The following is a 13,476-nucleotide window of genomic DNA, read 5'->3' on the forward strand; positions in this document are numbered from 1 at the left end:
TTGAACCAAATTAAGATTAACACAGAGAGAACATCTGCTTTCTTTTTTCATTCTTTCCTTCTCTCCTCTGTTGAGTAAACTAGCATAAGAGTAAAATATTATAGTTTCTGCTCAACTGCTCTGTTAGTTAAGTTACTGAAGAAAGACAGAAAGAAAGAGCAAGGCTGAGTACTGACGTTACAGTCAGGAGATCTGGCTCATTCTGCCCCCTGCTGGTTAAATCCAGCACACAGCCTTCAGTCATGCTGTCCTAGTGCAGTGCCATAATCTTTTTTTTCTTCCCCTTTTTCTCCCCAGTGTTACTTGGCCAATTACCCTACTCTTCACATCCAGCTTCCCACCCCCTGACACGGCCAGTTGTGTCTGTAGAGACGCCCGACCAAGCCAGAGGTAACACAGGGATTCGAACCACGCCCCTGTGTTGGTAGGCACGGAATAGACTGCTACGCTACCCAGGCGCCCTGTGCAGTCACAATCTGACACATTACTGATCTGATATATGATGTCACATCAGGGGGAGTGGTCTCATCAAATGGTGGCGCATCCTTGAATCACAAAGACACTCCCGAAACTCACTCTCTCTCTTACTCTCTCTCTCTCTCTCTCTCTCTCTCTCTCTCTCTCTCTCTCTCTCTCTCTCTCTCTCTTCTCTCTCTCCTCTCTCTCTCTCTCTCTCTCTCTCTCTCTCTCTCTCTCTCTCTCTCTCTCCCATAATATTACTTTAACCTCATAATCCTGTCTTCCCTCCTTTCACCTGGTTCTTGCGGTAGTCTTCCTGTGAGTGGCGCAGCACACGGTAACAGAGGCGGAGCATGTACTGATAGGCGCGTTCTTCTGGTCCGCCAGTTCCTCCAATCGTAACAGTGGACCTTCCCCCCCTTTGTCCTTAAAAGGAGCTTTAAGGATGCAAAGATCTGTGCACAAACCACACACACCACACACACCCACACACACACACACACACACACCAAATACGAATGAACACACCCCATTTATACTTCAGACCAGTAATTCTCAATCAGGTCCTCACGATACCAGCAGTACTGCTGGTTTTCTATTCTACCAGGTAATCAGTGTTGGGTTACTGGTTGGTCAGCATTAGGTCATTAGCTCAGTGTTGAGTTAGTAGTTGGGAAGTGTTGGGTTAATGGTTGGTAAGTATTGGGTTAATGTTGGTAAGTGTTGGGTTATTAGTTAAAATTGCATTTAGCAGGGACTTTTATCCAAAGCGACATCACATCTGAGACTTAATACAACACAAGCAAGGATCTAGTCAGAGGCAACAATGCAAGTAAGTCGCAAAAAACTAGGTTCAAGTCCGATAGGACATATAGTGTCAACAGGCAGTGCACAAAGACAATGCATAGGGTGCATAGAAGCTTCTTTTTTTACATTAATACCATCAAGTGTGGGGTGTTCATGAAAGAGCTTGGTATTTTGTTTCTTAAAGATGGAGAGGGACTCAGCAGATTGAAGTGAGTTTGGTAACTCTTCACCACTGGGGAATTACAGAAGAGAAGAGTCTGGCTAGTGATTTAGGGCCCCGTTGTGGCGGAAGTGCCAGTGCCTTTCATTGGCAGAGCATAGAGAGCGGGACTGCGTGTAGACCTGAATGAGGGAGTTCAGGTAGGCGGAGGCCATTTTAGTTGCTGTTTTGTAAGCGAGCATCAAAGTTTTGAATTTGATGTGGACAACAACTGGGAGCCAGTGGGGGGATATGAACAGCGGATTGACATGTGCTGTTCGAGTTGGTTGAAGACCAGATACGCTGCCGTGTTCTGGATCAGATCATTTGCAGGGGTGTTGGGTTAATAGCTGGTCAGTATTGGGTTTGTAGTTGGTAAGTGTTGGGTTAATGGTTGGTCAGTGTTGGGTAAATGGTTGGTCAGCACAGGGTTAGTAAGTTGGTACATGTTGGGTTAGTAGTTGGTAAGTGTTGGGCTAATGGTTGGTCAGCACTGGTTTAGTAGTTGGTACATGTTGGGTTAGTAGTTGTAAGTGTTGGTTTAATAGATGGTCAGTGTTGTTTATGGTTGGTAAGTGTTGGGTTAATAGCTGACCTGTTTGAGGATGTTCTGTTCTCTCATGAGTTTCTGTCGTTCTCGGTTGGCTTTGCTGATCACCACCTCCAGAACTGCTGCCCGCTGTTTGTTACATCAGCCACAAAGAAACCACATCTTCCAGCAGCTTGATGGCAGACCTGATACACACACACACACACACACACACACACATACACCAATATAATTAGAAATCCAAGCGTACAATCATTTAATGACAGAAGAATTTTACAACCTCCAGCTCCAATACTGATGTAGAATTCGACGCAAACAAGAAATCATACTTAGAAGACAGAGTATCGAGTCGACCACTGAAACTATGAGAAACCAAATCTATGGCGCAGGAGACCAGGGTTCAAATCTCAGTGCGAGTCTCCAGTAAGAGTCCTCAGGCTTAGACTCCTAATGCCATACACAAGCCTATCTTGGAACATAAGCGAGAAAAATACAACTACTGCCATACCAGCTCGAACGTTGCCCGGATTAACAAGGTCTGCATCAGGTGTTGGGGAACCAGGTTAACCCTATGACAAGTGGGCTACTGGCACAAGATATTCATGGACACAGACAGACCATGGAGTTGAAGGAGTGCGACTACAACAGAAGACCCAAGAGAGGGGTTCCATGTAACATATGTGGGTACTATGGATGAGCAGGAGACCAACATCCACACTGACCAAGAAGAAACTGGTAGCTCAATGCTCAAACATCAATAGAAGGAAGCTACTATCACAGCTGGAGATTGACAGGCTCCAACAGAATGCCATGTGACTCAATAACATGGAAAGCAGTGTGGAAATGAAGGGCTGCATTTAGGCAGGAACACAGGGTTAAAGAAACAACTGACATAACCCTACCAAATACAACAGCTGAATCCACAGAGCTGAAGATGAGAATCATGGCCAGCCTAAACACAGTCAACACACCCGACTCCCACGCTCACAGACAAAAGTCCCTCAGATGAGATGCTAGCAGATGTTAACACAGCTCTCCACACGATCTCCACTACCAACATCACAGAAACAAATGAGCTTGTATATGCCACTGCAACAGTAATCCTGGAGATGCTTGGGTACAAGATTAAGAGCACAAGCCGCAGAGAGTAACCGCCATAAAGGAGACGGCTGGAGGCCAAGATCAAGGCAGCCCAGAGACATTAGCCAGCTAACAGAGGTGTAAAAGGGAGTGATGAAAGATAGGTCCTGGCTGAAAAAGAAGTACAGCAAGTTTTCCACAAGTGAGGCCCTGGACAATGCAAAACAAGACTCACAGCTCTGGCTGCAAGGCTGGAGAGATATGCCAGAGGCCAAGGGAATAAATGACTTGTTCTCAAAAGAACCATTCAGAGTATACTCCCAGCTGCAGGAGAACAACGGCACAAGAGCAGACCCACCCGGAGCTGAGACTGAGCCATACTGGAAGGATATATGGGAGAAGGAGGCATCACACAGCACCAATGCTCAATGGCTGGTGGACCTAAGAGAAGACCACAGCAACCTCCTAGAACAAGACCCAGTCACCCATGAAGGATCCCCACAAGGTTAAAAGTCAAGCCAAGTCAAGTCAATTTTATTTGTATAGCCCAATATCACAAATTACAAATTTTCCTCAAGGGGCCTTACAGCAACACAACATCCTGTCCTTAGAAACCTCGCATTGGATAAGGAACAACTCCCTAAAAAAAAAAAACCTTTAACAGGGAGAAGCCTCAGGGAGAGCAACAGAGGAGGGATCTCCCCCCCAAGACAGACAACGTTTACATATTTACAGAATACAACATTGAAAGAGGATAACAGAATTACAATGGAATTAAAATTTATGAAGAATATGATAAAATACCTTCAAACTACCGGCCAATAACCTGCTTCTCCACAACATGGAAGCTCCTCTCAGGGATCATAATGGCTAAGTTGATTTGGCAAATGAGACAGTACATGTGTGAAACTCAGAAGGGCATTGGAAACAACACTGCCTGGATTGACTACAAGAAGATCAACGACGCAATGCCCCACTCGTGGATACTGGATTGTTTGGCACTATACAAAGCCAACAGGATGCTGATAATGTTCCTCAAGAACTCAATGCGGCTGTGGAAAACAAACCTTGATGCCAACTCCAAGGCCATTGCACAAGTAACAATCAGTGGCATATACCAAGGCGATGCGCTGTCCCCACTGCTGTTCTGCATAGGCCTAAACCCCCTCAGTCAGATCATCGCAAAGAGTGGATATGGATACAAGTTCGAAAGTGGGTTAACCATCAGTCACCTCCTATACATGGATGAGATCAGGCTGTATGCAAAGAGTGAACGTGACATCGATTCAGTTATCGGGATGTCGTTTGGACTGGATAAGTGTGGCCGAATGGTGACAAAGAGAGGGAAGGTTGTCAGGACTGAAGGGGTGGAGCTACCAGAAGGCAGGATTGCAGACATACAGGACACAGCTACAAGTACCTGGGTACCCCATTGGCCAATGGGAGCCATGACAAGAAAGCAAGGAGGTCAGCCACAGCCAAAAACATCCAGAAAGTAAAGCAGGTCCTGAGAAGCCAGCTCAATGGTAGGAATAAGATCCAAGCCATCATGTACACCCTACCAGTCATCAGATACCCAACTGGGATAATAAGTTGGCTGGCCACATGAGGAAATAAAAGACACAGATGTCAAGACACAATAACCCTATTACAATGCACAGAGGATTCCACCCAAAGTCCAGCATCCTGAGACTGTAAGAGCAGCGAAAAGAGCGGGGCTGAGGATTGTTGAGTGTCAGAGCCGCTATCCAGGATGAAACAAGGAGCATCCAAGAGTACAACAGGTAGATGGCCCCCCAGGACAAACTGCTCAGTGAGCACCTCAGGCAGCAGATGACAGACAGTGATGAGGAAGAAGAAGAGGAAGACCAAACCCTTCCAAGGGACGTGCCATCAGCAGCTAGAGGGAGTGGCTAACATCAAGAAATCCAACACCAGATCTATAGAGACAGGGATCTTCCACAGCAGACAGGATCCAAGGTGCAGGCTGTGCAAAGATGCCCCTGAGACAGTCCAGCACATAGTAGCATGGGTGTAAAATGCAGGCTGGGACAGCATGCACTGAGAGAAAGAACTAAGTAGCCGGGATTGTGTACAGGAATATCTGTACCCAATACTGACTGAAAGTCCCCAATTCCAGATGGGAAACACCAGCAAAGGTGGTTGAGAACAGCAGAGCTAAGGTCCTGTGGGACTTCAACTTCAAGACAGACAAGCAGGTGCTGGCCAACCAACAAGACACAGTGGTGGTTGACAAGGAGCGGAAGAGAGCCGTAGAGATAGATGTGGCAATGTGGCTATCCCTGACAGCAACATCAAAAAGGAGCATGAAAAGATAGAGAAGTGCCAAGAGCTGAAGGAGGAACTGGAATGGATGTGGAAGGTAAATTCTAAAGTGGTCCCCGTGGTAATAGGAGCACCACAGGCTGTGACCCCCAAACTGGGAGAGTGCCTCAAGAAGGTTCCAGGAGCAACATCTGAGGTCTCTGTCCAGAAGTGCAGTCCTCAGAACACCTAAGATACTGCGCAGAACCCTCAAACTCCCAGGCCTCTGGTAGAGGACCGGAGCTCGAGGAAGACACACACCACCGGAAAAAGGGGTGAGAGGGAGATGGAAAACAGTCTTTCTGCAGAATACTAACACAACAGTAGTTGATGGAAACACACACTGGTTGACATTTTCTTTGGCCAAATTTTTGGATATTTGCTTAAAATTTGCTCAACCTTTGGATGGAGACATGAGTGGTGTGGTACCTGCGTTCGTTCTGGCTGATGAAGCCCTGGTTGAACTGCCCCACCACCACACTCAGCATGGCGCTGGCATCATTGGCAAAGTCCAGATCTCTGATCTCCATCACAGGAACCGAGACGATGGCAAAGGCCTCCTTATCCTCTTTAGTAGCACACGTCCCTAACTGGACCGGGACAAAAAGGTTCAGTACCGATGGGAGGTTAGTACACACACAAACACACATGCGTGCGCATGCACACACACACACACACACAAACACTCAGCAGTATTTGTACTAGCCATGAGCCTGATGGGTCGCTCCTCCTCGATGTCGATGGGGACGTTGGTGCTTTGGATCCAGGTGTTGGTACACAGGTGTCTCAGACGGACATATGAGTTCCTGGAGGACAAATGCATCACTTCTTGTTTAACGTGCTTCCATTTCTTGACTCCAACTTTCACTGTTCATCTCTGTTCTGTCTGTTTTCATTTGGTTTTGTTGGGTCTATTCCTTTATTCTGAGGAAACATTTACACTATGATTCTCGTCTTCTCCTTGGATTTTTTTTTTGTCTTTTTTTTTTTATTCGTAAAATATTTGAATATCTAAACTAGAGGTTCAATGGAAGAATGGAACAAATAAAACGTTTTTATTTTGCTCGGTTTCAATGTTCATTGCAGGCGTCAAAATATAACCACTCAGCCTATTTACGAATCTTATTATTTGTGATATTTCCTATCGTGATATTTATTAGTTATATTATGTGTCAGGGAAGAAGAAATATTAAAATAGCCCATGTAAAGGTGAAAGGTTAAAGGTCAGGAGATACGGTGTAGGATTAGGCTGGTTTTGGTAAAATATGATTTTGTATTAAAGTGAAACCATTAAGATGTCAGTTTCCTGTGGGTTGGTCATTAAATCATGTGCTATGTGGGAACGAAAACACATGACATGTAATTGAGAACCAGTGGATTTATAAATAAGTGATAGATGAGTGAATGAATGAGTGAGCGAATGAGGTGGTGTATTGGAGTGATATTCTCACCGGGGCACAAATGAGTCAGTCTTCTGCAGGGTGGTCGGGTCCAGCTCAAACAAAGACGCGATGTCATTCCCATGAGGCACCGCAACCAGTTTATACTTGATCCTCTCACCTTGGCTTCGTTTGTTGCTACGACTACCATCCATCTGCAGAGGGCTCAAAGGTCAGGCTTAATCTGGGCAGGTTATTTTTCATGTGTGTATGAATATATTTAAATATGTAAGTATAAGTATGAATATATTTAGGATCCATCTGCATATCTATCTATCTACCTATCTAGTTATTTTGTCATTTATTCATATTGGCCTCCAAATCATGTGCTGAAAATGTCTGTGAATGTTCTCATTCATCCAGGTCATGGTTATCCAAAGGAGTTGAATCAAGTGCAACTGGGCTTGGTATATATCCGTGAAGACGTTTCGCCTCTCATCCAAGAGGCTTCCTCAGCTCGTGCCTTTCTGACTAGACCAAGTTAGTCTGACAGGCTAGCTTGGTCTAGTCAGAAAGGCACGAGCTGAGGAAGCCTCTTGGATGAGAGGTGAAACGTCTTCACGGATATATACCAAGTCCAGTTGCACTTGATTCAACTCCTTTGGATGTGCTGAAAATGTGCAACATCACTCCTTCTCACCCTCAACAGAGAGGTCAGATGTCAGAGGTCAAACTCAACATTAGCAATAGGAGACAGTGACAGTTAACTCCCATCTTCAACTACCGAAAAGAGCAATAAAATTATTTTTACTATGAAATTCCTACAAGCCGTCAGCCTGCTGTCACTTACCGAGGCGTTGATGTCAGCACTGTCTCCCTTGTAGCCTGGGTTCTCCTACCACCAAAACAACATGATTATCATCAACAACGACATGGACAACATCCATCCATCCATTATCCAAACCACTTATCCTGCTGTCAGCGGGCAGGCAGTTCTGGAGGTGGTGATCAGCAAAGCCAACTGAGAATGACAGGGCATGCTGGAGCCTATCCCAGCAGTCATTTGGCGGCAGGCGGGGAGACATCCTGGACAGGCCACTAGGCCATCACACAGGGCCCACACACACACACACACACACACTCGAACCCAGAACTTTCTTGCTGTGAGGCAACCGCGCTAACCACTGCACCACCGTGCCGCCACGTGGACAGAACTGTTAAAACGGAGCAGTAAACATGGAGTTTTGGAATTGAGCGAGGGAAACTAACAGCGTGATTTATTAACAATCCATCTATTCATTCATTCACCTGTCTGTCTATCCATCCATTTATCCCTCCATCCAGGTTTGTCATAGTAATCTCAACAGCCAAGCAGTTTCCATTATCAGGATTCCAATATCCTTCATTCAGTCACTCGTTTCTTTAATCCGAACTTTATATAAACCTTTATTTTATTTTTGGTATTTTTTATGAGACAGCAACAGTAACAAACACACAGGAAATGGGAAAGAGAGAGGTTATGACATGCAACAAAGGTTGCTGGCTGGAGTCAAACTGGCAACGGTTGCAACCATGTGGCCATATAGTATGAGCCGTAACCACTCGCTATGGAAAACCTTTATCAACATCTACCACTACATCCATTTATCCATCCACCCATCCATCCATCTTCACTCATCCTCATTCGCCGCCACTCAGTGTTGCCATGGTTACCTCAGCGGCCAGGTAGTTGCCGGTGGCAAGGTGTTTAAAGCGATACAGGCTGTTCCAATGTCCCGCCCCCCCACGACACGGGTCATGATGGACAACCTGGAAAACCAATCAGAGCACAGAGATCTCAGAGCACCGAATAAAAGTAAAATATCTGCATTCACAAGTACACTGACCTACACACACATCCACATGCTGTCACTGTGTGTGTTTGTGTAAGTGTATGTGAATGTGTGCTTGACTTTATGTGTGTGTGTGTGTGTATTCGTTGCAAGAAGTCTGTGAACCCCTTAGAATTACCTGGACATGATCTGACCTTGTGCCTAAACTAATGACTCACAAACAATTGTACTTTTCACGTTTTTATCGAACACACTGTTTAATCGTTCACAGTCCAGGCTGAAATAGTATGTGAACGCTTGTGTTTAATAACTGGCAGAACCTCCTTTAGTGACAATAACCTCCACAAAACGTTTCCTGTAGCTGCTGATCAGACTTGCGCAATGGTGAGAATTTTTAGACCATCCATCCCTTCAAAACTGTTCAGTTCATCAACAATTCTGGGATTTCTTACATGAACAGCCCTCTCCCTGTCATGCCACAGCATCTCAATTACATTAAAGTCTGGACTCTGACTTCCAGAACACCAATTTTCTTTTTTGAGTTTGATTTTTTTTTAAAATTTTGAGATACTTTATTGATCCCCGTAGGGAAATTACGTTATGCATTTAACCCATCCTAGCAGTGTAGCTAGGAGCAGTGGGCAGCCGCCGTGCAGCCCCCGGGGACCAGCTCCAGTTCGTCCTGCCATGCCTCGGTCAGGGCCACAGACAGGAAGGAGTATTAACCCTAATATGCACGTCTCTTTGATGGTGGGGGAAACTGGGGCACCCGGAGAAAACCCACCGCAGACACGGGGAGAACATGTAAACTCCACACAGAGGACGACCTGGGATGACTCCCAAGGTTGGACAACCCCGGGGTTCAGTTTGTAACCCTTCTTTTCTGCATTGGTAGCATTGCCCAGTTCTTATGGTGTGTGGTTAATAAGCAGACTACAATTTCTCTTTGTGCATTTTACTCAAAATCTTCAACTTACACCAACACGGTAAGACAGTTCAGAGCATCCCACTTCACTCTCCCGGAGTTCACAACCTTCACCCTTCCACCTTTTTCTTTTTAAAACATTCTGTTGTTGATTTACTCATTCGTTTTGAGTAGTTGTATTGTTGCATCCTCCAACTTTTAAGCTTCAGGAGGACTGTAAAATTTCTTGATACAAATTTGAATTCATTGTTCCCTCAATGACTGTAGGCTGTCCAGGCCCTGAGGCTGCAAAGCAGCCCCGAACCACCATGCTCTCTCCACCACACTTCACAGTTGGGATGAGGTGTTGGCGTGCAGTGCCCTTTTTTTTCCACCAAATGCTGCCACATACAGTGCATCCGGAAAGTATTCACACCCCTTCACTTTCCCCACATTTTGCTATGTTACAGCCTTATTCCAAAATGGATTAAATTCCTTTTTTTTCTCATCAATCTACATACCATACCCCATAATGACAAAGCAAAAAAGGTTTTGTAGAAATTTTTGCAAATTTATTAAAAATAAAAAACTGAAATATTGCATGTACATAAGTATTCACACTCTTTACTCAGTACTTGGTTGAGGCACCCTTGGCAGCGATTACAGCCTCAAGTCTTCTTGGGTATGAAGCTACAAGCTTGGCACACCTATATTTGGGGTATTTCTCCCATTCTTCTCTGCAGATCCTCTCAAGCTCTGTAAGGTTAGATGGGAAGCATCGCTGCACAGCTATTTTCAGGTCTTTCCAGAGATGTTCAATGGGGTTCAAGTCTGGGCTCTGGCTGGGCCACTCGAGGACATTCACAGACTTGTCCCAAAGCCACTCCTTCGTTGACTTGGCTGTGTGCTTAGGGTCGTTGTCATGTTGAAAGGTAAACCTTCGCCCCAGTCTGAGGTCCTGAGCGTTCTGGGGCAGGTTTTCATCAAGGATCTCTCTGTACTTTGCTCCATTCATCTTTCCCTCGATCCTGACTAGTCTCCCAGTTCCTGCCGCTGAAAAACATCCCCACAGCATGATGCTGTCACCACCATGCTTCACTGTAGGGATGGTATTAGCAAGGTGATGAGAGGTGCCTGGTTTCCTCCAGACGTGACGTTTGGCATTCAGGCCAAAGAGTTCAATCTTGGTTTCATCAGACCAGAGAATCTTGTTTCTCATGGTCTGAGAGTCCTTTAGGTGCTTTCTGGCAAACTCCAAGCGGGCTGTCATGTGCCTTTTACTGAGCAGAGGCTTCCGTCTGGCCACTCTACCATAAAGGCCTGATTGGTGGAGTGCTGCAGAGAGGGTTGTCCTTCTGGAAGGTTCTCCCATCTCTACAGAGGAATGCTGGAGCTCTGTCAGAGTGACCATTGGGTTCTTGGTCACCTCCCTGACCAAGGCCCTTCTCCCCCGATTGCTCAGTTTGGCTGGGCGGCCAGCTCTAGGAAGAGTCCTTGTGGATCCAAACTTCTTCCATTTATGAATGATGGAGACCACTGTGCTCTTCGGGACCTTCAAAGCTGTAGAAATTTTTTTGTACCCTTCCCCAGATCTGTGCCTCGATACAATCCTGTCTCGGAGGTCCACAGACAATTCCTTTGACTTCATGGCTTGGTTTCTGTTCTGACATGCACTGTCAACAGTGGGACCTTATATAGACAGGTGTGTGCCTTTCCAAATCATGTACAATCAATTGAATTTACTAGAGGTGGACTCCAATCAAGATGTAGAAACATCTCAAGGATGATGAGTGGAAACAGGATGAACCTGAGCTCAATTTTGACTGTCATAGCAAAGGGTGTGAATACTTATGTACATGCAATATTTCAGTTTTTATTTTTAATACATTTGCAAAAATTTCTACAAAACCTTTTTCACTTTGTCATTATGGGGTATTGTGTGTTGACTGATAAAAAAAAGGAATTTAATCCATTTTGGAATAAGGCTGTAACATAACAAAATGTGGGGAAAGTGAAGGGGTGTGAATACTTTCCGGATGCGCTGTATGCCATGTCCCTGCCAACAAGCTCAACTTTTGTCCCATCTGTCCACTGAACATTGTCCCAGAAGCATTGTGGAACATCCAGAGGGTCTTTTGCAAACTTGAGATGTGCAGCACTGTTCTTTTTTGAAGAGCAGTGTTTCCCTCTGTGGTGTCCTTCCATGAAAACCATTCTTGTTTAGTGTGTTTCTTAGAGAAGACACACAGACAAAGACTTTGGCAAGTTCTAGAGATTACCAGGGGTCTTTTGATTATAGACTACAGGAGGAACAAAAAGGACAATCATCCCCTTTTCATCATCGGGGACTGTGTGGAGAGTGTCTCGGACTTCCGGTTTCTGGGCATACACATAGAGGAGGGCCTGACTCGGAGCGTTAACAGCACAGCGCTGGTTAAGAAGGCACAGCAGAGACTCCACTACCTGAGGATCCTCAGGAAGAACCACCTTACCACCTCACTGCTTGTGTCCTTCTACCGCTGCTCCATAGAGAGCATACTGACCTACTGCATCTGTGTCTGGTTTGCCAGCTGCACAGTAGCAGAGAGGAAAGCATTCCAGAGGTCATCACCACCGCCCAGAAGATCATCGGATGCCCACTCCCCTCCCTGGAAGACCTATATAGTTCCCGATGTCTCAAAAGCTCATGGCATCCTCAAGGACCCATCCCACCCAGGACACCATCTGTTTGAACTGCTGTCCTCGGGCAGATGTTACAGCACAATAGGAGCTCGGACAAACAGACTAAAGAACAGCTTTTATCCCCGAGCCATAACCGCACTAAATGCTGCTAAGTCTTGATTCCTGACTTTTTGTGCAATATGTTGGTGTCCAGTAGAATGTAGAAATGAATGTGTGTGTGTTTTATGTTTTTAATTTTTTTTATACTGATCTTTGCACTGATAAGAACTACACTTTCAAACTTCGTTGTACAATGACAAAGTTCTATTCTATTCTATTGATGTTGCACTTTTGTTTCATTGCACATTGTACTCAGAGTGATCTTTGCAGGATGGCAACTCCTAGGGAGAGTAGCAACAGTACTGAATTTCCTCCATTTGTAGAGGATTTGTCTTACTGTGGATTAATGAACACCCAGATCTTTAGAAATGCTTCGGTAGCCTTTTCGATCAGCGCTTGGTTCACATGAACAGATCTCCCCCCTCCCCCTTTTTCTCCCCAATTGTATACATCCAATTACCCCACTCTTCCGAGCTGCAGACTACCACATGCCCCTTTGGATACATGTGGAGCCACCAGCCACTTCTTTTCACCTGACAGTGAGGAGCTTCGCCAGGAGGACATAGCACATGGGAGGATCACGTTATTCCCCCCAGTTCCCCCTCCCCTCTGAACAGTCGCCCTGACCAACCAGAGGAGGCGCTAGTGCAGCAACCAGGACACATACCCACATCCAGTTTCCCACCTGCAGACACAGCCAATTGTGTCTGTAGGGACGCCCGACCAAGCTGGAGGTTACACGGGGATTCAAACCAGCGAGTTCCGTGTTAGTAGCCAACGGAATAGACCGCCACACCACGCAGATGCCTGCCAAGGTTCACATACCTTTTTAAACCTAGACTGAGAAACAAGTACAATTATTTGTTTGTCAAGCAGAATGAAAGGTGCTATACAAATAAAATGTATTATTATTGTTTGTTATTGTGACTTAGATGATCAAACCACATTTTATGAGTAATTAATGCAGAAATCCATGTAGTTCCACAGGGTTCACAAATGTTTTCTTTCTGTATGTATGTGTGTGAATTTAAGTGTTTATATGTACATATGTGTGTGAGTATATGCATGCTTGTGTGTGTAAATGTATGGATGTACATGTGCATGTGTGTTAGAGTGTATGTGCATGTTTGTGAGTGTGTGATGTTACATGCTGAATGTAC

At 45.3% G+C, this 13,476-nt stretch overlaps 1 protein-coding gene across 1 annotated transcript in view; it reads right to left on the reverse strand.

Moving 5' to 3' along the window:
- Nucleotides 1-13,476, reverse strand: part of LOC130108314 (inositol 1,4,5-trisphosphate receptor type 3-like) — an 82,223-nt gene that overhangs the window by 30,359 nt on the left and 38,388 nt on the right. Inside the window, 6 exon segments of the mRNA XM_056275211.1 lie at nt 3,331-3,419; nt 5,850-6,010; nt 6,127-6,226; nt 6,872-7,014; nt 7,650-7,694; nt 8,513-8,608. Coding sequence (XP_056131186.1) covers nt 3,331-3,419; nt 5,850-6,010; nt 6,127-6,226; nt 6,872-7,014; nt 7,650-7,694; nt 8,513-8,608 — 634 coding nt within the window.

Source organism: Lampris incognitus, chromosome 2 (genome assembly GCF_029633865.1).
Source record: "Lampris incognitus isolate fLamInc1 chromosome 2, fLamInc1.hap2, whole genome shotgun sequence".
NCBI lineage: Eukaryota > Metazoa > Chordata > Actinopteri > Lampriformes > Lampridae > Lampris > Lampris incognitus.